The sequence below is a fragment of the Anser brachyrhynchus genome (genome assembly GCF_964034855.1).
Source record: "Anser brachyrhynchus genome assembly, chromosome: 3".
Taxonomy (NCBI): domain Eukaryota; kingdom Metazoa; phylum Chordata; class Aves; order Anseriformes; family Anatidae; genus Anser; species Anser brachyrhynchus.
Genome location: NC_137696.1, coordinates 5545229 through 5569257, shown reverse-complemented (window position 1 = coordinate 5569257; position 24029 = coordinate 5545229). Strand labels below are relative to the sequence as shown.

The 24029-nt window shown below is 48.0% G+C and overlaps 2 protein-coding genes across 13 annotated transcripts in view; one reads left to right on the top strand and one right to left on the bottom strand.

Annotated features, from left to right (window-relative positions):
* Positions 1 to 385: 385 nt before the first annotated feature.
* LAMP5 (lysosomal associated membrane protein family member 5) lies at positions 386 to 12941 on the top strand. 3 transcript variants are annotated; one of them, XM_080585574.1, is made up of 7 exons: positions 386 to 614; positions 2457 to 2542; positions 2787 to 2959; positions 3103 to 3234; positions 3311 to 3416; positions 4856 to 5044; positions 11733 to 12941. In XM_080585574.1, the coding sequence occupies exons 1-7, from the start codon at positions 466 to 468 to the stop codon at positions 11909 to 11911; spliced, it is 1014 nt and encodes a 337-aa protein (XP_080441700.1). In that variant the 5' UTR covers positions 386 to 465; the 3' UTR covers positions 11912 to 12941. The 3 variants fall into 3 exon arrangements, with proteins under 3 accessions (XP_080441700.1, XP_080441699.1, XP_080441701.1); XM_080585573.1 differs by having other exon boundaries at positions 397 to 614; positions 2415 to 2542; XM_080585575.1 differs by lacking the exon at positions 386 to 614 and adding an exon at positions 1130 to 1271.
* Positions 7875 to 24029, bottom strand: part of PAK5 (p21 (RAC1) activated kinase 5) — a 124024-nt gene continuing 107869 nt past the window's right edge. For all 10 annotated transcript variants that reach the window (XM_080585540.1, XM_080585542.1, XM_080585546.1 and 7 more), the window contains 4 exons: positions 23429 to 23555; positions 20296 to 20421; positions 18690 to 18824; positions 7875 to 17992 (listed from right to left, as the gene is read on the bottom strand). In XM_080585540.1, coding sequence (XP_080441666.1) covers positions 17837 to 17992; positions 18690 to 18824; positions 20296 to 20421; positions 23429 to 23555 — 544 coding nt within the window. In that variant the 3' untranslated portion in view covers positions 7875 to 17836. The remainder of the gene's footprint in view (positions 17993 to 18689; positions 18825 to 20295; positions 20422 to 23428; positions 23556 to 24029) is intronic.

Sequence of the window (24029 nt, the reverse complement as noted above, 5' to 3'; positions counted from 1 at the left end):
AAATTAAGTGATGAATTTTGTCAGCTAAGTATTTTGAAATAGTTTAAGTAGTATTTGATTCAAAAATTATTTGAAATTTGGCTGCTAATGTAACGAGGTGAGAATTTCTATTGAGATAAAATAGGCTAATCAATTTGAACATTGATACTGAGCTGAAGCAGTTTAAAATGTCACTCTCCACCAGGGTGATGGATTCCACTTCACTGAAATTTTATCCAGGGAAGCGGTAGATTCTCCCTCACTTAATTTCTTCAGATAAAGTCAGTGCAGCTGTGGTGGGGAGGGTTGTGACACCCTGGTTGCACAGGCAGCCAGTTGTTCTTTCACTTCGACTGACTCATGGGTTGATCATTAGCTCACCTGTGTCCAGCTGAGGTCTGTTTAACCCATCCCCCTTGAGTGCAGTCAAAGTGCGCTGCCAGAGATACAAGATACACCTGGGGGGCTGATTTTCTTGCAGACTCCATGTGCTGTTGCCCACTGGCTGGCAGTGGCAGGCAGACACATCCTGGAGCTGCTCGGCCAGAAATCCCAGCTCGCAGGAACACACCAGCGGCCGTTGCAGTGCTGCAGCCCCGCTGTCACCGCGCTGCGCGCTCCTTGCGAGGAGGCTGGTAAGAACGGCTGCTGGCTGGTAGTTGGGAGGTAGCGGCGGGAGGCTCAGCCTTCGGAGATGCACGGGCTCTCTCCCCACCTGCGGGTAAGAGCAGGTTGCAGAGGCTGGGCTGGCTCCAGGTGGTCCACTAGCACAAATCAGGCCTGGTCACAGCCGTTCGGCTCAGCTGATGCTGCACTGGCTCCCTCAGGTTAGAGCTCTGCTCACTTAATGTTTTGGGGCTTTCTTGGTGTGAGGAAACCTTAACCCTTTCTCTTTTCACCATGGAAAGCAGCATAAACCCTGCTCAGCAGGCTAGAAATAGGGGCGATGCTGAAGCTGCAGGATTTTGTTCTGTGCAGCTGGCAGGTGCAGGGAGAGTGTGGTTCTGCACCGTGGGGCTTGGGGCTGCAGTCAGCCTCCTGTCCCTGGCTCAGCTGCTCTCACTCTGCTGCTCCCTGTGCTTCCCTCCCACGCAGGCTGGGTACAGGGGCAGCTGCTCAGCATTATGTATTATTTGGAGGCTTAGAAGCTACCTAGAAACCTAAGAAATATTTTGAAATAAGTAGGAGGCGAGAGGATGAAATAGGGACTAGTAAAGCACTGCGGTCTTCAGTGAAAGGCCTGAACTCACTGGGGAAATAGTCTGGTGCAGTCAGAGGGGCTCACGTAGGAGGTAATGGCTTTTTGCTTTAAATAGTCCATTGCGACTGTTATCCATGGGTTTGTCTTGTATCGCTACTGGCACAGATCTGGCCCTATTTTGAGGGGCAGGAATGAGTCCTTATCCTGAAACAAGATGGAGGGGAAAAGGCCAGAATGTAGTATTTACTACATACAGCGAGCAGGAAAGGAATTTGACAGAACACTTACAAAACCAAAAGCAAACAAACAAAAGAAATCGATGTGTTCCTTCAGTAACTTTTATTTTTGAAGAGCTGTTTCACAGCAAGACAACCATTCTGTGCAGGTGTGCCCTGGCAGGGAAAGGGCAGCTTCCCAGAAGCAGCAGCCTGCAATCAAAACTCCCCTTGTAGTACCTTGCTTGGCAAAGCTCTGTATTGTTTCCCCAAAACTCCTTTTCCTGAATTAGAAAATTGAATTGTTAGTGAATCCTTGTAAGGCCACGAGCTCCAAATAGCTGCTGTCCCTTTAGCATTTCACAGAAAAAAATATCCTTAGGCTCCAATTCCCTGCCACAACTGAGCTGCTCTTGGGACTCTTCTTTCTCCTCGGTGCTGCAAATATTTGGACTTGCTCTTCTCTTCCTACCTGATGTTGAAGCTAAAAGCTCTCGGGGAGAGGCAGAAGACCCCCAAAATTTTACCGTCGCATTGGTGGGCAACAGGGAAAAGCAAAAAACGCTGGGGCAGCCGGCTGCTCCGGGGTGGAGAGGGAGCCTACAGCAGGCTGCCGGCTTTGCTTCTCACCTTGCGGCCCCAAACAGCTGCCCGCGTCTCCCCAAGTGAACGCGCTAAGCAGCCGCTCGCCTTCGACTGAAATTCCGGGCGTCGAGGCAAGCCTTCCTCCCGCTTAGCGCCAGGGGCTCGCCCAGGCAGGGCTGGGAGCCCCTCGGCAGGGCTGGGCAGGGTAGGGGGGACCCCAGCCCTCCTCCCCGTGTGCGCCCCGTCCCTCGGCGTGGGCGCCTCCAGCAGCTCCGCGGCATCTCCCCTGCTGCTCCTCCTCCTCCTCCTCCTCCCCACACACCCACACGCTCTTCCCCGTCCCTCCTTCCCGGCACTCCGCAGCGGAGTGCTTTTGCAGCCTGTGCAGCTCCTGCGAGAGGAGGTGTTTCAGCTTTTTTAAAAATAATTAGTAGTATTTTCTCCTTTTTTCCCTTCTTCTGTCCATCCCTCCGGAGCGGACCCTCCCGGAGCAGCAGCAGCCGCCGGGGCCGAGCAGGGAGGATGGCCGGGGGGCGCCTCCCGGGGCTGCTCTTCATCTTGCGTGAGTACCGCGGCCACGGGTCGCGACACCCCCCGGGACCTCGCTGTCGCGACACGAAACCCTGTCGCGATGTGGCCGGCACAGAGCCGGACCCGGCGCTGCTCGAGCCCCGGGGCTGCTTCACCGCCGCGGGCTGCCCCGTCGCTACTGCCCGCTCTGCCGCGACATGGGGTGCCTTAGTCCCGGGGCCGGGCTGGGGGGTGCCGAGGGGTGCTGCCGCCGCTCAGCGCCCCTCTGCCCGCAGACGCCGCGGCTCGCCTGGCTGCCGAGCAAGAAGTTGAAAACCTGTCCGGGCTCTCCCCTAACCCCGAAAAGGACATTTTCGTCGTGCGGGAAAACAGGACGACGTGCCTCATGGCGGAATTCGCCGCTAAGTTCCTCGTCCCTTACGACGTGTGGGCCAGCAACTACGTGGATGTGAGTGGGGCCGGGGGGCTGGGGGGTGCGCTTTGCCCACGCCGGCCGGGCTGTGGGGGGGCTGAGCAGGTAGTAGGGCGGCTGAGCGGCTTGTAGGGCGGCCGGCCGGGCTCGCCCCGCTCAGCCCCGCTCCCCGTTCATAGCTGATCACGGAGCAAGCCGACATCCCGCTGTCGCGGGGCGCCGAGATGAAGGGCAAGTGCGGCACCAACGAGTCGGAGCTGGAGATCTCCTGGCTGGAGCAAGCGTACACCCTCAAACTCTTCTTCCTGAAGGTACGGGGCTGGGCCCGGGGGCCGGGGTGTGCGGCCGTCCTGCCGGCTCCTGACCGCCGCTGTGTCCCCCCCGCAGGAGGGTCACAACACGTCCCGGGGCCAGGAGGCTTTCTGGAGGCTCGGCCGGATCCAGTTCGCCTACGACACCTCCGAGCGCACCTACTTCAAGGACGCCGTCAGCCGTAAGCGCCCCGATCGCGATTTGAAAGCACAGCCCCGGGGGGATTCCCGGAGTCGCGATTTTAAAGCGCATCCTCGGGGGATGCCCAGCGTCGGGGCAGCCAAACGCAATTTAACGGGGAAAACCTCGACCCCACACCCGCCCGACAGACTGGGACCGGGTGCCGTTTTTAAACCCTATGTTCATTTTTATGTTTTTCCTCCCCTTTTTATTCTTTATTCGTGTTTTTAATGACCGCAGCTGCCGCGGGAGGGAGCGCCCAAGCTCTGCCCGGTGCTGCGCTGTCCCAGCCCCGCCGGGGGAACCGGGAGGCAGCAGGACGGGCTCTGCCTGCCCTGGGCACTTCTGTCTCCTGTCCTGCGGGACAGCGCTTTAACGGCATCTAAGGTTAATTATTTCCTCAGTCCTGACCATGGCTGAATAGGTGGAAAAGCAGCGGGCTCCTGTGGAAACGATGAGACGGACATCAATATCCCTATGCGCCTCCACACCCAACAGCTCCATTTCTCACTGGGTTTCCTTTCTTTTGGCTTCCATTTTCTTACCTTGTTTTTGGTTAGAAATGAGTTGCCTTGCGTTGAAATTTAAAATACTGTCACTTGCAATTTTTTCGTCAGCGAGATTTTCAAACTCCAGTGAATGGTGCATTACTAGCTTATGGCATAGAGCTCACTGGATGTGGAGCTGTTTTTCTACTCCTACAGTTCGTGTCCCCAAAACGTGGTGGTGGCTGTGCCTCATCACCCTCTGCAACCGCAAAATGCTGATTGCCTTTCTGTGCTGCCGGATGGGAACAAAGGGCTGCAGATGAGCCGAGGGTGGAAGGCATCCCTCATTCCACCTTGCTGAGCTGCCTTCTGCCTTCATTTACAAAACAACTTGATATAACAAGAAAATATTTTTTTTACAGTCTATACTTGGGTGAAATGACCATGCTTTATTTCTGAGAAGTGTGCTAAGGCCTATTTTGCTCTGCGGTAAGGTCCCCAAATCGCAGTGCTCCTTCCGCCTCAATTCAGCGCCAAAGCGCAGCCGCAAGAATTGCTCTTTCCCAAACATAGGGAGTATGAGCACAGTCCGAGGCTGTATAGACAAAAATAGACACCATTCCTCTGGCTTTATGGGCTTCAAGTCCTGTGTCAGGAGTGTAGGTGGAAGCAGCAGAGCCAGCTCTCCCCTTTGTGCTGGCAGGACCGTGCGCTGCAGCCATCCATCCCCGATTGCGGGCAGGTGACCCCACTGCGGGTGCTGTCCTGGCTGTGTGGGGGTGCCATGCAGAGAGCACGATGCCACCCTGGGAGAAACTGCTGCTTTGAGAGCACTGGAGCGTGTAGCCACCGTGCTGCATACCCCATGTCCAATTTATTAGTTTGGTTAATAAAGTCACATCAGTCCCCCTGAGACAGGGCTTGACCTTGGCTGTTTCTGCCCCTTGGCCAGCTGGGAAGCACACAGCCAACTCGCACCGGCTCTCTGCCCTGGTCACCCCAGCTGGGAAGTCCTACGAGTGCCAGGCACAGCAGACCATCTCCCTCATCTCCAGCGACCACCAGAAGTCTGTGCAGCTTTTGCTGTCTGAAGTCCGCATCCAGCCCTTTGACATCACTGCAGATTTTGTCTTCAGTGAAGGTAAGGCACCGGGCGAAGGCATGTTCTGCATCCCCAACATGCTGCCACTGCCGCAGCCTTTGGGGACATCATTTGCTCAAGGAATTTGGGTCCCACCTTTATCACAACACCATCTCCTCCCTCCAGTGAGTTGTGAGTGCTCCCTGAAGTCCCTCCAATCCCTTCCCTGTCTCCATGGTTTCCAAAGCCTTTAAGAGCTTAGCCCAGCTGTTATTTGATCACAATGCGCGCTGTCATCGCATGTAGGTTGGCTTCTGTAAGGCCTCATCTGGCTGGGTTGCCAGCAAGCAGTGGTGCTGCCTGGTCTCCAGAGAGCCCTGCAGGTAGGAACACCTCCTTAGCATTACCAAAGGTGCTTTTGGGACAGCTCCAGGGGCTTTTTAGGGCCACTGCATGTTGAGGAAGGATTGGTGCTGTAGTGGAAGGAAATACTTGCGATGCACATTGCTGGCTTCGTCTCAATTAATGCTCTTTGAAAGGGTGAAAGAAGTGTAAAAGAGATTTCATCAAGCGACCATTAGGTGCTCTTCTCTGTGTTCTTGATTTAGGCAAGATGTTTTGGGGAGGTTGGTAGTTGGGGACATCTGCATGGGGAGCTGCCCACGGCATAGTGAGGAGGAGGGTGGCAGGAACAAGATGAAGGCAGTGGCTCAGCAGCAGAAGGCTGTGAAGGTTTAGTCCTTGACAGGATGAGCTGCCTGCCTTGTGGTTTACCTTTAGGGGTTGTGATGGTGTAGGGACGTCCCTTTAGCCAGACTGCAAGTCTGCTGCTGTGTGCAGAGGGGATGATTGAAACCCTGGCCGTGTCTGAAGTCCTGAGGTGCTGCTGTGATCGGCATTATGCTGAAGCTGACCAAGGGAGGAAAACAGCTTTTCTCAGTCAAGTCTGTAAATGTGAGCTGGAACCACAGAGGAAGCCAAGGGTGGAAAGAAAATGACCGGAAGCCTTGTCCGGGGCAGCTGGGTGTGTGGGGCACCTCGTATGCCAAACACAGGGGACGCTGTCCCTCCTCTCAGGTTTCTTAAGTGTTAATTGAGGGTAAAAGAAAAAAGTGAATTAACACATGCTGTTTGAATCGCAGGGTCTCACTGAAGTCAGTAATATCACCAGGGGGCAAATTCCTGCAGGTTCTGCTTTCCTTTGTCCTGAGGAAGGCACGGAGCTCCTCCTTGCCCCACTGCCACCTGCCTTTTCCATCAGGTTGAATGAGGGAGTGTAAGCACGTTCACCTCAGTTAGGGCTTTGACACTAGTTCCTTCTTTATACTGCTGCTTCAGCAAAGTGGTTAACTCCATTATTATAATAAGTTGCAAATAAAATATATAATAGCCAGATCTTTTAATAATCAGCTAGAAGGTGGTGGTGTTATTTTCAAGACCAGCATTAAAAACATGGGGCTTTATTATTTTGCAGGTAGGAAATATTTTAGAACACAATAAAAACCCATCACTGACTACAGAGCCGAGCACTTACACTCATGACTCACATTCCTCTCACTGGTGTAGTAAATACTTGCTATTGTGTATGCTGGCTCTGGCAGCGCTCCGCACAGCTGAATTACTCATGGCAAGGCCAGCGTTGTACGGAGTCGGTTTTATCGTGGGCACAAATAAATCTGTTTTCTATAGAAGTAGTATCACATTTTGCATAGGCTGCAGGGAGAAAAAGGCAAAACTTCATAGTCTCCTATCATTTTTGGTGGCAAATCTTCATCTTCTCCCTCTTCCTGGGGCTCCAGGCTCCCTGCATTCAGGGAGCCCTTGGAGGACATTTAAAATATGCAAGTCTGGACTCACGTTTAGCTGCTGTGTCTGTGTGCTACCAGACTTGTGAGGTCTGATAGCTCCCACTTGAAACAACCAGGCTCAGGGTTCATTGCCAGCGGGGACTGCATCCATTTTTCATGATACCCTGTTTTGGTATCAGGCTGTAAACTATTTGTTTTTCTTTGTTGGAGTTTTTTTATTATTATTATTATTTTTTTAACCCAGGACATAAAGAAACCCTGGTTGGTTTAGCAATCTTTGAATGCAGGGGAGGAATTCCTTCTTCTGAGGAAAGGACGATTTCTGTCTTTGTCAAGCTTTCTGGTTTGTTGCTGTTGCTCTTGTTATTAAATTACTTCTTGTTATTTAATTCTGCTGGAAGTTAAATAGCAAAGAGCACCCACCTGGAGAGGATGGCTAGAAGTGCCTGAGAGCGGTCATTTAAAACAGCAAAGCTTCAAACACGGGCTCTGCTGCTTCTCCCAGTGGCACGTCCCCACCAGCCCCGCAGACCGGCGTGTGCTCGGCACATGCATGGCAAAACATGATCCTTTGTGGGGTCTGAGAATCACTGCCAATCTTAAATTACAGTAATTAGCCTTCTCCTTTTTGGTTCATTAATTTCCCATTAGGTAAAATTCCTATTAATTATGAACAAGCTACAGAACATTTTAAAATGTTTTAGAATAGAGAAAGAGACCTGCTAGAGCAGAAGAATTGCTGAGACACAGGAGAGTCAGGCTCTTTTGCCACAAAAAAATGGTTGGGAAAGGTTTCGTCATTAGACCTGATGCTGTCCTACCTCGAAGAGATTGAAGAACTTGGTGGGGGTGATTAGACTGCTTTTGTTTTCTGAATGCTTAAATTCAAGTGTTAGAATATCTTTTCTTGAAGACAACCAACTGGCACGCAGGCATATAAATATGTGTATTTATTTACCCTTTTCACTACAAAAGCAGTAGAAATTTTTCATTCAGAGTTTGGATTTTTTTTTTTTTCTTACTGGAAAATGTGTACATTTATCAGTTAAAAGACCACTGAAAAGAGAGACAAATCAAGAGGATGAGAGGAGAATGTTTAAATTGGAGAAAGAACCCCACAAAAATTGCCAGTTCTTTTGATTTTCATGAAAATCACACACAAAATGCCTATACACGGGGATGCAAAAGCAGAGAATTAGGGGCTGGGATCCCAGGAGCTCTCACCTCCCTCTGAACCACCCCAAACAAGGGCCGCATTTTCTCAGGGGTTCTCAGCACCAAGCAGCTCCTCTCTGCAAGGTGTGTGGGCACGTTTAAAAAGCAGCCAACCTTTTTATTTTTTCTTTTCTAAACCAATCACTTCTAAAAACCCATCTCAAAAATCCATCCTGTCATGCCAGACACTCCTGGGCTGTTTTTCCATCCATTTAACAGCCCTTGCACCAGTTCTCAGGCTTGCAGTCATGACTGCGGGAAACCACTGTCTCTTTTTTTTTTTTTTTTTTTTTTTTCCTCCTTGCTGCTATTTGTTCTGCTGAAGGATGCTGAAACAAGAAAATGGGCCTGTTGGGTGGTTTCGTAGCCTAGTACTGAAATTGGACGAGCACTCACCATAGAAACCGTGGCGGTATGTGAAGCGCGGTGCCTCGTGGTGCCGGAGGAGGCACAGCACAAAGGGAGTGCACCTGAACGCCTCCTTTGTCATCCGCCCGCCGTCTCTGCAGTGGGGTCGTGCTGCGGGGTGGCTCAGCCTGACCCTGCAGGGCTTGGGATGCAGTCAAACTGCCAGCCTCACCGCAGTTGCTCATGTAGAGGAAAGTCACCAGGGACCCTTTGCGCTTTGCTGAACCCAGGGTAGGGCCCAGCAGTTCGGGCAGATGCTGAGATCTCTGTGACCTGAAGCAAAATCTCTGGGAAAGTTTGCTGGAGAGGGCTGTTTTCCTGCAGAAGCCATCGGTTTGACATATCTGTGTCCGTTCCCAGTGTGACTGTGTTTCATTTGCTGTGCATTGAGCAGCCCGCCCGTGGTTGAGCGGGTTGGATGTCTGAGTGGGGGTCTGTCTTAGACTTCATGTAACCCCCCCTCCCCTCCCACTCCCCCTTTCCATTTTCCTTCCCTGATAGAGCAGGAATAATGCCCGCTACCTGCCTGCCCACGGTGCTGTGGACCTCAGTGCCTACAATGCTTTAAATTCTTGGGATGAGCAATGCTATGTGGGTCCTAAAGAATATTGCCATAAATGTGCAAATATTTTTATTTGCTGTAAAGTGAATGTAGCGTTCATACAATGTTAAAATACAAACCTCATCCCCTGAGCCAGCAGCATCTGGACTGCCTTAGCTCCCCGACAGATGGGTTTGTGCTGAGCGCTCGCAGGCACCTCCCCGCCAGGTCCCCCACAGCCCCAGCCCCGCTCCCTGCAGAGCGGGGATGTTGGTGACCACCTGAAAGGAGCAAAGGGCTGCGGCTGGGCAAGGAGGAGGAGGTTGTAAGGCCAGAGGCAGCTGCTGCTCACGTCTGCCTTCGCTGCCGGGGCGGAGCGCTTTCTGCCTAGGGAACACAGCAGTGTCCGGCTGGGAGAGCAGCACGGTTTGGGGTATGCTGCTGGAGACTGCTACCTTAGCTTTGATATTTTTTTCCTATGGGCCTTTTTTTTTTTTTTTCTTTTAATCCTCTTTAAAAAGTGAAAAAGTGTCAGGATAAAGAGCTATCTTCTGTGGTTGCTTGCAAGAATTGACACCTTTTTGAGTTGTGACTCAGACACTTAAATACAGCTGTGGCTTTCTGTGGATGCTGGAGTTTTGGCAATGTCTTCTGTGTAATCTATTGCTCTGCAGTCTGTTTACTTTGGCAAAAGATGGGAATTCAAATACTGCAAGCAGGCGCTTTAGAGTTGGGTTAGTCCTCTGCATCACAGTACTGGTGCCTTCAGCTTTGCCTTCTCTGGCTACAGACCCTCGCATGCACTCCGTTCCCTTAAAAGTGCTGCATTGCTCATGTTTAAGTAAATGTGCATGGGCAACCCTGCCCTGTTTGAGTACAGGTGAATGTCCTCAGCTGGATTTACACCAGGCTTGTTTCAATACTCCATAGGATTTAAGCTAAGCTGCTTTCAAAGCTGCTGCTTTGTGCCCAGATGTGGTCAGAGGTCGGGGTGCTGGGGCACCCCTGGCCCCGCAGCGCTGCCCCACGCAGCTTTTCCCGCAGCCAGGACCGGGCACACCAGCCTGTGCTGTGCCTCTGCCTCACCGCTGCAACTCTGCTCAGGCCTTAGCATCCTAAACTGAGAAGAATTCCCTAAAGCTCTGGAAATCTGATTTGGGGAGCTAAATAATAATCAGGGTAGCTTTTTTTGTTCGTTTTTCTTGTTAATACAAACAAACAAAACCCCTGCATTGCAGCAACTGCTGAATCGCCTGTAACAGACCTGGTGATTAATCACTCCTCTGGTGAAACAGTGAGCAACTGGAACTGAAAAGGACATTTCTTTGTTAGACTGCGTTTCACTTTGGCTTTTTTGTTTCACTTCATTTGCGGCTGGAAACGTTTCCTAACACATGGCTGCCAGCCTGCTGCTGGGAGGGGGGCGGCACAGCTCCTGGCGGTGCAGGCAGCACTGGCGATATGGATACATCCCTGCTGTCACCTCCTGCCTGGGCGCAGGGGGTCTCGGGGTTTTTCCTGCTTTTTTCCACATTCTGCTAGATTTGCAGTGCATTTGTTTTCACAGCAATTCCGGGTCTCTGTGTTCTGCAATCAGCTGCCTGGGGAACCCATCTGGATGGTCTTTACTGATGGGAGGAAGTAGTGATGCCCTTTGTATGTGCTTGTCTAACGTGTTGGTTTTTTTTTTTTTTTTTTTCTTCTGAAAATTACTGCTGTTTTCCTTGTTTTCAGTAGGATTCTGGCACTGTGAAGAAGACAGTCCAGGGGCCAGAGCACTCTACCTTCTGTACCCATAGGTTTATTTTTGAGTGTTGCCATTCTTTTTGGTCTGCCTGTCCATCAACATGGATAAGCAAGGTTTCTGTGGAGAAAAAAAAAAAAGTAAATTGAGATCTTGTCTATCACCTTTAAGACTGTGGCAGTGTAAGGGAGCTGAACAGGAATTACCAGGGTAGTGCATTTCCTGTCTTTGGTGGCCACGTATTTGCAAGCTAAATAGAAAAGTGTTTTCCCATTGCAGCTGTGGTTATTTTCTGACAGATTATTGGACTATGGTGAGGATTCACAGGCCAGAGAGAAAGCCACTGGGGACACTCCCAATGCTTCTGCTCATCCTTTGCTATATTTGACAAACAAGAGGGGGGGTGCCAGGATGCTGTTTGCCCACAAACACAGGCGTGCTCTGCCAGAGCTGGCACGCTGCCCTTGGGCAGCTCGTAGGGAGGGGGAAATTCCTGTTGGATCTCCGTCAGCCTGCAAACAGAGGGGAAAAGCCCTTTTAATGATGAGGGTTGCTCTGATTAAATACTTACTGATGTTGCTGTTTCATGATATCACATTCATAGTCTCTAAATAAACAGAGCAGCTCTTCAGCCACAGTCAGGAGGCTTGTTCTTTCACTGCCCTGTTCTCAGTGTCAGTGCTATTGGTGTGGCACAGAGGACTGAAGATGAACTTCTGAGCCTGAAAGTCTTTTTTTCCACCACGTCGGCTGGCTTGATGGAAGATGTTCACCCTCCCTCCAAGCCCTGCATAGTGACTGTGATTTGACTCTCCTCCAAAGTAATTGATTTTCTCCCTAGGACGCTGACGACTGTTGCTGTCTCTCCTGGTTGCTGCAGCTATTTGTGCTGTGCAGGGATGCCGGTGCACAACTGACTTGTCTAGGACAGTTTCTCCAGGGATGTTGGTTTGGTGCAGCAGCAGGAGTTAATATTTACAGTGTCTCACTTGTTTCTCCATCTCCTTTTCTCTTTTTTTTTTTCCCACCCAGAACACAAATGCCCAGTGGACCAGAGGGAGCAGTTAGAAGAAACCCTGCCTCTGATTTTGGGCCTGGTACTGGGGTTGGTTATTGTGATAACCCTCTGCGTTTACCATATCCACCACAAGCTCACAGCCAACCAAGTGCAAATTCCTCGTGACAGATCTCAGTACAAACACATGGGATAGGTGACAGGACCGAGCAGCCCGAATATTTATCAGGTAGAAAAAGCAAAAGCACTTTTTTCTATGGGAGACGAAAGATTATAGGGGGAATGAGATGGTATTCACAACACCTAACCAAAGGTATTTTGGTATTTTGTGGAGACACATGAGTTAAGATCAGGCTTTATTGCAGTCAGCGCAGACACACAGCTTTCTCCATAAGATGAGGGCACATCTGATACTAGGAGTCTGTCTGTGGCACTAGGTGCTCTGAATACCTTCTTAATCAGCCGGGACGATCACCTGGAAACAAATACTTCACATGTCAAAGTCTAACACAGGGGGCCAAATGAACTGTGGTTTTGTTTTTTTCTTTTTTCTTCTTTTTTTGTTCCTCAAGGGACTCTTACCTCCCTGATGCACTGCTCTTGGCGCGTGTTCAGCCTCTGTGTTGGTGTGCCTCCAGCAAGCATGGCTGGGGGTTCAGGGCCATTGCACAGACTTCATTAAGGTCCTCTGAGAAAGGACACAAACCACATTCCTGGTATTTGCACTCATGTTAAGGAAAGCATGAAAGAGGTACAGCAGGTGTGTTTTGGAAAAAAGTTCAGGCCAGGTCCTCAAGCTGGTATAAACTGGAGTAACTCCAGCAGAGCAGATTGCAGCCAGCTGAGGAACTGACCCCATGCTTGAGGTGGAGTGAAGAAAGTTTGTTTTTGCTTCCTGAGCCACATCTGAGTTAAACTTATTAAAAAAAAAAAAAAAAAAGTATTGATATACAAATTATAAAGTGCCATGCTACTGCAAGTCAACTGAGAAATGCTTCTGGCTGGACATCCTGCACGTTTTGTGATTGTTGTTGAGATGTTACATTGCTACCTGCAACCGATATTTTCACAATGAAACAAAAAAAAGAAAACAGAAATGTTCAAGTTACTATGCAGATTATTCAGGTATAATCTAATGTAACACTAAAAATATAAGGAAACCCTTGAAATTTATCCTTAAATGTAGACCATTTTTAAAATGAATTAAAACATGCACATATATAGTACTTGATCTGCCTTCTTATTTTGAAACGGTGTAACACTTTTTGCTAACCGTGATATCTGGTGGGGCTGGTGTAACAATACGTAGTCTGAAGGGATGGTTTTAAGTGTAGCTTTTAATTCTAGCAGCATTTTTGATGCAGATGGTTTGGTGAAAATACTCTGTGTCGGCTTGGTATTCTGTGGTTTGTTGGCAGTTTCTAATATTGTTCTAATCTCTCAGTCGTGTCTTTCTTGTCTGTTGTGGGCAATGGACATTTTCACTCGGGTGCCATCCAGTTTCTGCTGAAATCTTTGACATCCCTTGGCTTTGGTGTTACTGCAGCAAGAGTTAGCCCAGTCCTTGTCTTAGTTGAGGGTATGGAAAATACCTTGTTCTTCTTGAAGTGATTTGAGCCAAGCAGGGATTCATATGGCATGTCCCCCTTCAGCTTAAAACAGGGTAATAAGCCAAGAAAATAGCATTTTCGTATTTTAAGCTGTTACCTGTGCTTATACATACTTAGAGCAAACGTGTGTGTTTAGGGTTTGTTTTTCAGCTACGCAGTAACAGTAAAATTAAAGCAGAATTAAATTACACTGAGGAACCGGCTCTACACTGAAGTGAAAGAGCAACGGTCTACCTGTCTGCGCTGGTCTGCACCCATGTGTCAGTAGCAGCAGCTGTACGTGCAGAGATTTGGCTGGTAAGGCAAAAATCCATGTGGGAGTGGAGACTTGTCCTGTGCTCAGCCAGAGCTGTTGGCATTTCGGAGCGTGTGACACCAGGTTGGTACACTTACGGTTTGACAGGGAAGATGGTTTGAAGGTTTACATGAAAAAAACACCAGTACTTAAAATGTTGGAAGAAAAACCCTTTGAATCTTTCAATTCAAAGTGTATTTTTGCTAATAGTTAATTGCTGATTTTGAATTTTCCATCAACTTAAGCTCACCAAACTTACATTTTTGAAACATTAATTATGAGGGGTTAAAAAAGCTGTCCAACTTCTCCCACCCATCAAACTACAGCAATATCTGGAGGATGGCAGCACTTTGTGATTTCATTTACGTATATTTTTTTACATTTAATTTCATATTTAGCTTTTATTCATAAATGGCTTATGGACTTGGTGCTTAGGGACATGGTTTAGTGGGTGACATTGGTAGTAGGGTGATGGTTGGACCAGATGATCTTGGAGGTCTTTTCCAGCCCTAATGATTCCGTGATTCTATGATCATGAGCTAGCTGCAGGCTCGACCACACTGTGCTTTATGGATGTTTATGAACACACTGTTACAACGTGAGTAAATACAAGAAACTTAGCAAGCTACTAAGCTCTATGAGGACCTGTAATAATTAAGCACTTACTAAAGCAGCTGTTAATGACTTGCAAAGGACTTATGAATAGAACTTTAATTACAATTTTCTGATGTATTGCTGAGGAAGGGAGTTACATTGCCAATAAATGCCCTGGCCTCTGCTACTGCAATTATGTAAGTATTTGCAAATTGTTTAAGAACTGTTGAACTGAAGGAAAAAAACATCATTTATTAGGGACAACAGGAGCCCAAGGTAAATGGACCTGCTTGTTTGGCTCTGGCTTTATTGGAGAGACTATGGGTGAAATGTCCAAAGTTAAGTACCTTTTTTTTTTTTTTTAATGAATGATGCCTAATGTGTTTTTGAGACATTTACTGATGTCATTAACCAAAAGCATATGGCCTAATACTAAATCTCATTTGTAAGACTTAAAGAGAGCAAATAAGAGCACAGATATTCATTATCTGACTGATGCTGCTACTGAGGAGCCTGAGTAATGCTTTTAATAGGTAAGTGCGCTGAATGATTATGAGCCAAAAATTAAGGCCATGTAAGGAAAAAGGAAAGGATTATTTTAGGGGACAGGGAAAGGAAGGCAGAAATGTTTTGATGGGTATGGTCTTTCTGTAGTACTTCATACACAAAGCTGTGTGGGTGTGCTAATCACTTCTCATAATTTTTGGTACATTTCGGCTGACTGCAATGGGACGCCTGGATGTTTCTGCCAGCATGTGCTGAGCCATGAAAGGGCTTTTTTTGTGGGTGCACCGAAAAGTTGTCCATTTTTCTAAAGACTGTGAGTACACGTGTGTGTATGTGTTTTGGGGATGGGGTGTGTGCTGAGAGGCTAAATCATGGTGCCTTGGGCTGAAAGAGCTTCATCTCTGGTATTTCTCTAACTACATCATTTGCATCAGGCTGACGAGCCACGCTGGCAATTTCTGCCACAGGGAAGGTTTGTTTTGTGTGAGGGGAAGCGGTGAGGCTGCTGTGTAAAATGGCTGCTCCAGGCCTGCTCAGGACTGTCCTCCTCGGGGACAGGAGGGGCTCTGAGGGAAACAAAATCAATCTCCCAGGTCAGGGGTTTTTGCAAAGGCTGCTGAGATGCATTTGCATAATTATTTTGTCATTATTTTTCCTCTTTTTTTTTTTTTTAATAATTTATCTAGGGTATTTAGCTCATAGAACCACATGGTTTTGCTGCACCCTGTTGCACTGCACACCCTAAGCCTTTGCACTTTCCTCCCTGAGGCAATTTAGAGATGATTTTTTTCTTTCAAACATGCCGAGGCTCTTTTTCAAGCATTATGCCTCTTCCAACTTGCTGTTCCTTGTTTGCTAAGTAAGTTAAATAAGATACATATATTTTTATATATATATTGCACATGTATACAAGGAACCTCTTTTTTCTTGTTATTGTCTTGGCCAAATATTGTGTGTTGGAACACAATTTAGAAAACAGAAACAAGGTACGGAGAACAACCACACTGAAAACGAAATTATTTATTCATTTATTTAACTCGCATGTGCATTTGTCTCACCAGTAGCTGGTGTTCACAAAGAAAAAAAGAAAAAAAACTTTGAAACTGACAAAACTTTCAGTAAACTTGATGAACACTGTTTGAAGTATCTAATGATAAGAAAGTTGCAGAAAATTCTCCACTTGTACAATCTAAAATGTGCTGATTATTAAAGAGAAAAACCCACCAACCCTGTTTTTATTCAAAGATGGTTAAAAAAATTTAATTTTGTGTCTAGTATTACAGTTTCACTTGTATGCCATTGCCTTTACTGGTGCAGCCTTTTTTCCTGAGTTGTCAAGACTACAAAATACAAACACTTTAAAACTCTGTAGGAGCCCTCATTCTCTCTGCTGGGTTTCCGCGGGTCTGTACCGGCAGAGCGTGTTTGTGGCAGGGCAGAGGCTCAGCTAAACACGTTTTCTTTAGTAGGGTCTTGAAATGTGCAAACAGGGTTAAGAAGAGAATGCAGTGGGGGGTGAGACGCACACATATAAGAACATTTATTCAATGTTCAAGTTTGTGTTTCTCTCCCCTTCTCTTTTTTTTTTTTTTTAATTTACTCTCCCTTCACATGTCACTTTTTAAAGGACAGTACGAAAAGAGCTTATTTACTATTGGCAAATCTTTTGTCTGGGAGGAAGATCTTTAAGAAAACAGCTCCTGCCAGGTTTAGATGTTTGGTTATAATTTGCTACAATAAATAACAATTAATATATTCACTATGAAATTCTGTAATAAGAAATAAGCTGTGTCTTCACAAAACTGGCTTTGTGTTTCTTAATGGTATCATAAAATGAGGTCAGTAAAAAAAATTGGAAAAACATGGCTTTCATACTATACGTAATTAAAAAGAACTAGTTAATAAATAAATTTAATTTATCATTGAAATAATTATGAAGCACTTCTAAAAATTTTAAAGGCAAATCTATTTAGGCCTACAGTTAACATGCAAATTCATCCAACAAGTAACACAAAAATGTACCGCAGTAGTCAACTGTTGTATCAACATTCAAAAAGGTCTAGACAGCAGCACAACTTCTATATGGCAAACATCTCATAACGTATTACAAAGGTCTCTTCCAAATCTGGAGAACACCTTTGTCAACTTCCAGAGCATGACATAACTAACAGGTATTTCTGCAATAACAAAACTGACGTTGCAGCAGCATAAAATGGAGTGCCACGTTTTTAGATGACCCTTGAGCAAAGGTACGTCTGATGCGTTAGTTCCCACCGATGGAGAGATGAGGGAGGCCCTGACGACTTGCAGCATGCAGCAGAAGCTCTGACTGCAACCACATAACCAGAAGCCCTGAGAGGGCAAGCACCCAACGCAAGTGCTCTGACAGTATTGGTAGCATCGGCTCCCGTTGCTCTTCAGGCTGCTGTGACGGTGGGATGAGTGCTGTCATCACCCCAATGGAAAATCTGCCAAAATTTCTTCCTTCCTAAAGGGCTTTTTTTTTTTTTTCCATATTCAAAAGGGTTAAAAAAGTAGGAAACTTTATCTTCTCAAATTCTTGCTAAGTTACACTTATAACTTCAACTAGCACAACAGTTACATGACAAAGTACTGCAAATTATCAAAAGTATTGTACAGAAAATTACAAACTCATTTCAAAATACATTACGCTGCTATGACTGAGATTAAAAAGTGCTTTTTTTTTTTTTGTCAGAAAAATGTTCTTCTGAAATAGAAGTGCCGTAGCCTTTCCTTCTGCTCTGAAATTCTGGTGTTTCACTCTGGTTGTGCTATCCACTATTAATTACCTTTTCCACCTTGTTTGCATTTGGTGCCTTCTGCCTGGATGGCCAAGATGAGAGTGCAGCCATGGTCTGTGGCAGAGCATGGCTATGCAGGTCGTGGCTAGGATCATCCCCGAGTCCTTTGCAGCCCCAGGAAGCTCCCCCTTGTTTGTTTTTTTATTTCCACGGGGCGGGGGGGGGGGGGGGGGAGGGGGGTTCCTTCACAAGGTTTTGCTCGCCCTTTCCCATGGCTCCCACGCAACCGCTGGGAATCCTGCACGGCCCTTACCTGGCCTCTGCGCCAGCCTCCTCCCAAAATGTCACCAGGTTCAGCGGTGTCTGTGCTGCTTCATGAGGGGCACGATGCAAGAAGGGGGCCCGGCCAGTTTGAGGAATGGGTGTCTCAACAGTTCCTGTGCCGTGGCTCTCTGCGAGGGCTCCCGCACCAGCATCAAGTCCAAGAAGCCCCGGAGGACTGAGGAAACCTAAAACACCATGCAGGCGTTAGGGGCAGACAAAGAGACGCGGTCCCAGCCTATGCTGGGTCTTTGCATGCTATTTTCTTTGGGAAGACAAAGGACAGTGTGAGCTGTCCTATGATAAGGATGCACTGAAGGGGGGGACCATGCATCTTCTATGCGCCATTCATGTTGAAAGCATTGGGGTGCAGAACAGCACACAATACAGAGCTTTATATGCGGCATGTGGAAAGCAGTAACATGCCTGGTATTACTTGCTGAGGGTGTGGGTCTGCCTTTACCCAGATCACAGAATCATAGAATATCCTGAGTTGGAAGGGACCCACAAGGATCGGCGAGTCAAATGGGAGATCCCCAAAGGCTTTGGCAGTGGGCACAGACGCACCAGCCCATACAGGGCTGGGCTCACGTGTTGCCTTGCTCTGGTCCTCAGGCAGGGTGGGAAGTGCCTGGATGGCGAAGCTCTGCCCAGACCCCCCTGCTCCACCACTCACTGCTGAAGCAAAGCCGAGGCCAGGCACAGAAGGGCTGGTGTGCTGCTGGCTTACACCTCCTGACCTCCCCCAGCCAGTCTTATATAGCACCCACTGCTCCAGGTGGCACCCAAACACACACTTTATGCTCTGGGCAGGGCAATGTGTGGCTGTGACTTTCTTACACCGTTTGTATGTGCAAGACCCTCATCGCCAGTGGAATGTCTGACCTTGTGCATGTCCTTCACCCGGGGCGGTAAGTTGTCCCGGATTCGGCGCATGGCTTGCAGCGGTGGCTCGTTGAAATAGGGCGGCTCGCCGTCTATCATCTCGATCACCATGATGCCCAGGGACCAGATGTCCACCTGCAACACGGGTGGTTCAGAAACACCACTGGTAGCACGGGGGGGGGCGGCAGGCTCAGCACTGGGGTGCATGTAAACCTTACAGCACATGCACACCGGCTGTCTGCATCCATTGTAAGCCAGCAGTCTGGTGAACCATCACCTTTCTTTTTTTTTAACCAGCTGAAAACAATTTTTGTTTCTGAGTGCTAACATTAAAGAAATAAATTAGAAAGGCTGTTAAAAACTGTCTGCAGCTGTTTTAGGTGATGTCCACTGGCACCATGGCCAAGGCAGGCTTGTTGCAGAGGCTGACTGCATCCTGTGGTGTGGTGTTCCAGCTGCTCCCACCAAGTACTTACCCTGGGTTGGCCCCGCCATGCTACAGAAGTGTGCAGCGCGTGGAGGAGCGAAGTATAGCGGCTGCTGCGCAGTCAGTTACGCTATTTCCCCTGGATCCTACCAACTATAGGAACTCCTGCTTACTCTAAGGCAGATGCAAGCATTTACTACGCTCAGGCCCACTCCCAGCAGTCGCAGTTAGCACATTATATAATCCCTTTGGAAAATGATTCAGCTTCAGCTTTAAAAAACAACACTATTTTTTGTCATGGTCTACTGCAGAACTTCTCCAGAATCCCACTCAGCTGATGACTGTAATTTCTGTCATTTGCCAGCCCAAATACAGGCAAGGGCAGGTCATACTTACACACTCCGTTGCCAACACTCTCCTTTGGCTTCAATACTTTATTTTTTTCTTTGCCTACTAGTGGGAAACCTAATGTATCTTTAAGTTCAGGCACTTTATAATCCCTCCAGTGTTATTAACGGGCTAATAATAGCTGCTGTTATTGTCCCTGAAATGTCTCCTACAACACCACGTGCACTGGGTGAATGCCAGCGCCTGCAGGGTGCTCACTCTCAGGTAGGAGCTCTCCCTGCCAGGGCCAGCCCAGGCGTTTCTGCGCGATGTGAAGGTGCCTCGACTGCTCTCAGGCCTCAGCTGCACAGCTCCTCTCCGCCTCCTATGTGTGCAGAGAGGGAAAGAGCAAGGGAGAGGGCGCAGGGCTGCTTTCTGCAGCGGGTCCAACAGGCAGCATCAAGTAGAAGCTGACCATGCAGCGCAGTCCCTGTCTCTGTGGAGGGACGGCCAGGGGCTGACTGTCCCAGGCTGGCTGCACAAGTGCTGTGACTGGGAGCTTTGTAATGGGTGGGTTACGGCCCTGCAGAGCCACTGGGTCCCCCCGGCGGGCCCATTCCACTTTTATCTGTGGAAGTGCAATACATTGTTTAGTGCTCTAACCAGTTGTTCTCTACCCACACATCACAGAAAAATACATTCAAACAAAGCAGAGTGAATACTCTGGGGCAAACACAATTGCTGCTCTTCAGCACATTTGTGTAAAGGCGTTTGAGCTGCTGGTGTCTCTCTGGGCTCGGTGGGTTCGATTAAGGCACCGTGCGGCCACCCTGGGAGCCGTGCTGCACTCACCTCAGTGCCGTAGGGCATACGGGAGATCACCTCCGGCGCCATCCAGTACGGCGTCCCGACCAGAGACTTCCTCCTCGGCACCTCCTTTGACACCTGGGCGCAGAAGCCAAAGTCGGACAATTTGATCTGGAAAGCAAAGAAAAAGAAAGATCCCCTCTTGAATAACAAGGCACATGTTCGCCCCGGGCACAGGTGTCCCCAAGAGACCCCTGTCTCCAGCTGGAGCTGCTGGGGTTGGGAACGAGCTGCAGCGTTTGCGTGGGACAGGGCGGCTGCACAATTTTGGAAGTGTGGTTGGAGACAACAACACAATCTGGGGAACAGGTGGCTAATTAAATGGGAAGGAAAAGAAGTAGGAGAGGCTGGCAGCGGTGCTCGTTACTAAGATCACCTGTCATAGCTCCTTGTCTCTCAGCCAGCAAAAGCTACAGAGGTGATAGATAGCTTATAGTATTTTAAAAATATAACTCAGAAGGAAAGCAAAACATTCCAAACTAGCAGTACTTATAATTAATTTATTATTGCAAATATATAAACACCATGTTTACAGTGCACGTATGTATACTAATATTCAATAATATACATACTGCAAGTGGTACTTATCACTCCTATTATTTATACTGGGTTTATGATCTATGAGTTTTCCAAAAAACAGATTAAACAACTGGCATTGACCCCCTTTTCTTTTTCCACACAGAGCATAATTTAATGCTCAGAGAAAGCCATATCCCAGCCAATGATTTTTCAAGATGAGGCCCTCACACTGCAGGCTATCACTAGAAACTGTCTTCTCCCTTTAGTAAGGGAGCTAATCTGCAGAAGGCAGGGACAGGTAGAAGAGACGTTTCCAAAATGGCTGCAAGAGATGAGGGGACCTGCACCCAGTGCTGGGAACTCAGGAATTAAGGGCGGCACTGTCCTTGAGTAGCTGTGACAGTGACCTGAAATAGAAATAATGGGATATACGAGCACTCCGGAGAGCAGCTCTTCCTGCATCATGTGCCTGCTTGTACCTATATGCAGATTTTTTTTTTCCCAATAAAAATGCTGGAAAATTATGACCTTCCCGCTCCCTGTTGCTGTACAACACCAAGGTGAAAACTCCTCCAAGCCTAAACAAAATAAGCTGGGCTGAGTTTCAGTGGCATCATCACCTTCCAGAAACTGCTCGTTTCTTAAGGCTGAATCGCTGAATCACAGAATGGTTTGGGTTGGAAGGGACCTTAAAGCCCATCCAGTTCCAACCCCCCCGCCATAGGCAGGGCCCCCTCCCACCAGCCCAGGCTGCCCCCAGCCCCATCCAGCCTGGCCTTGGGCACTGCCAGGGATGGGGCAGCCACAGCTCCTCTGGGCAGCCTGGGCCAGGGCCTCACCAGCCTCAGAGTGAAGAATTTCTTCCTAATATCTCATCTAAACCTACCCTCTTTTAGTTTAAACCGTTACCCCTTGTCCTATCACTACACCCCCTGACAAAGAGTCCCTCCCCAGCTTTGCTGCAGCCCCCTTTAGGTATGGGAAGGCTGCTGTAAGGTCTCCCCGGAGCCTTGTCTGCTGTGTTTGTTTGTTTTCCACGTATTTATTTGGAGGCCTAGAAGCTACCACAGAGGTTTTCTTGGAAGCTGTTCCACATTAAGATAGCCCCAGAGCTACATCCCACCCAGTGCGATGATGGCCAATGCCCAAGGTCCATTAGCCGTGTATCCAATTGTGTACTCAGCACCTGGGGATGTGGTGGGAGCCCAAAGCTCCAGGACAAGTCAAGTGGGAAGTTTCATAAATTGCAGTATTGTGTAGAGCAGCATTTTATTATAAGCACTGATTTGTTTTCTTTCGGATTCAGTACAGACCCTACTTTTTAAAAAACTAAGGGTATTATTTTTAACAGAATTGCAAAATGATTGTTGGTATTTCTGAAACAAAGCCAATAATAGCCAAGTTCTCCACGCTAAATGTATTCTTCAGGTTACAGGATGAAGAATGGGAGAAATAATGCATATTTTGGAAGCAGAGCCCAATCTCCTTTTGTAGGAGTACAAGAGGTTTTGCATATCTATTGCTCATTCGAGTACATAAAAGAAGACGATTTTCTAAAAAAAGATAATTACACAACACAGCCATGAAGAAATCTGCAATGCAGATAATAAGTAGTGGAGTAATGAGTATAATGAGGCACTGTATGCGGAGCCTGAAAGCAGATCAGATGCTATTTCAGCAACATGGATCAAAATTGCAACTGAAAAACTCCTACACACGTAGAATTTTCTTCCCCAACAGGATTAACAGGAGCAGCCTGTGACCGCTGCAGGAAATCCCTCTCTTGGTGATATGGGAAGCGAATTATAAAGGCGAGCCTTTGATTAGGGAATTGGAGTGGGGCTGAGAAGCCGAAGATCTAGGTTTGCTTCCAGAGCGCCTGGGTGCTCCTGGGCTCAGTCCAACCGCTCCCTAAGCCTTGACTTAGACACGTGCGTAGCTCCACGGGAGCCACCCTGCGAACCCTGCCAACGGGACTCTCTGGCCGTGACTGCATTTGTTTTCACTTGAGTTATTCTAGTGTGGCCACAAGGTGAGACACAAACTAGTGGAGAAATTAGGGTCTTACATGTTACGGTGATTTCACTTTCTTTCACACAAGACTTTGGGTGCCCCAAGTTTTAGGTGCCTCAGGTTTTACTGCTGTGTGCCCACAAGTGCAACGGCCCAGACCCACCTTACTCCTTGTAAGAAAACAGGAATTTCTTTGGGACTGAACAGTGATGAGGTATTTTAGCATTTTTTTGCATGAAAACTTTATTTTGCTGATTAAGCAGATCACGTGCAGCGTTTCCTCTCCCTCCCTAGCCACTCGTTAACACCACAAAGACCAACTCCCTGATAGCAGCAGCCACCCAAGTAAATGAAAACATGGGACAGGTACTGTCACCAACCTCCTACATGAACCTATGGTACAAGCTGCTCTCCCAGGGGGGCGTTTCAGCAGTAATGTGTAACATTTGCTTATGGATTGAACACAGACTCTTGAAATTAGGGTTACTTTGACAAGCCACACTCGCAGCTGTTTTATGACAGCCCCCATCAACCTGTTCCCCTTGTGTGCCAGCGAGAGACGGCAGGGGAAATGCCGGATGCTCACCCGCCCATCGCTTGTGAGAAGGATGGAGTCGCTTTTGATGTCACGGTGGATGACACCTTGGTTGTGCAGGTAGGACAGGGCTCTCAGGACAGACAGGCAGACGGTCGCAATCTGCTCCTCGTTCATCCTGAAACACCAAGGTGGAAAAACGCGCTGAGCGTTAATGAAGAGAGCAGGGAAGGGGACCTGGGGTGGAGAGGCACCAAGTTCCCGTTCACACCAGTACTGGACAGCCAGCAGCCCTTCTAGGCAACAGCTCTGCAGTGACCCGCCAGTCCCATTTCTGTTGAAGAAGGGAGACGATGGGTAACGAACAGCTCTGCAACAAGGTCTGGGGAAGTCTCCCTCTAGCATTAAAAAAGCGGAGTATTTTATGTGATAGAGTGTGTTACAGTGAGCCTGTTTTCCTCTGGGAAATAATGGAAATGCCTTATTTACAGTAAACTTACTGCTGCCAAGGAAGATAAATCACTACTGGGATGGAATCAGGCACAGAATAAATATGAGAAACAACGCTCTAATTGTGCAGACAAAACATCAGGCCCTGGGTGTAACTTTATGAGCATTTCCTTTGCCTTTACAACTATTATAAAAAAATAAG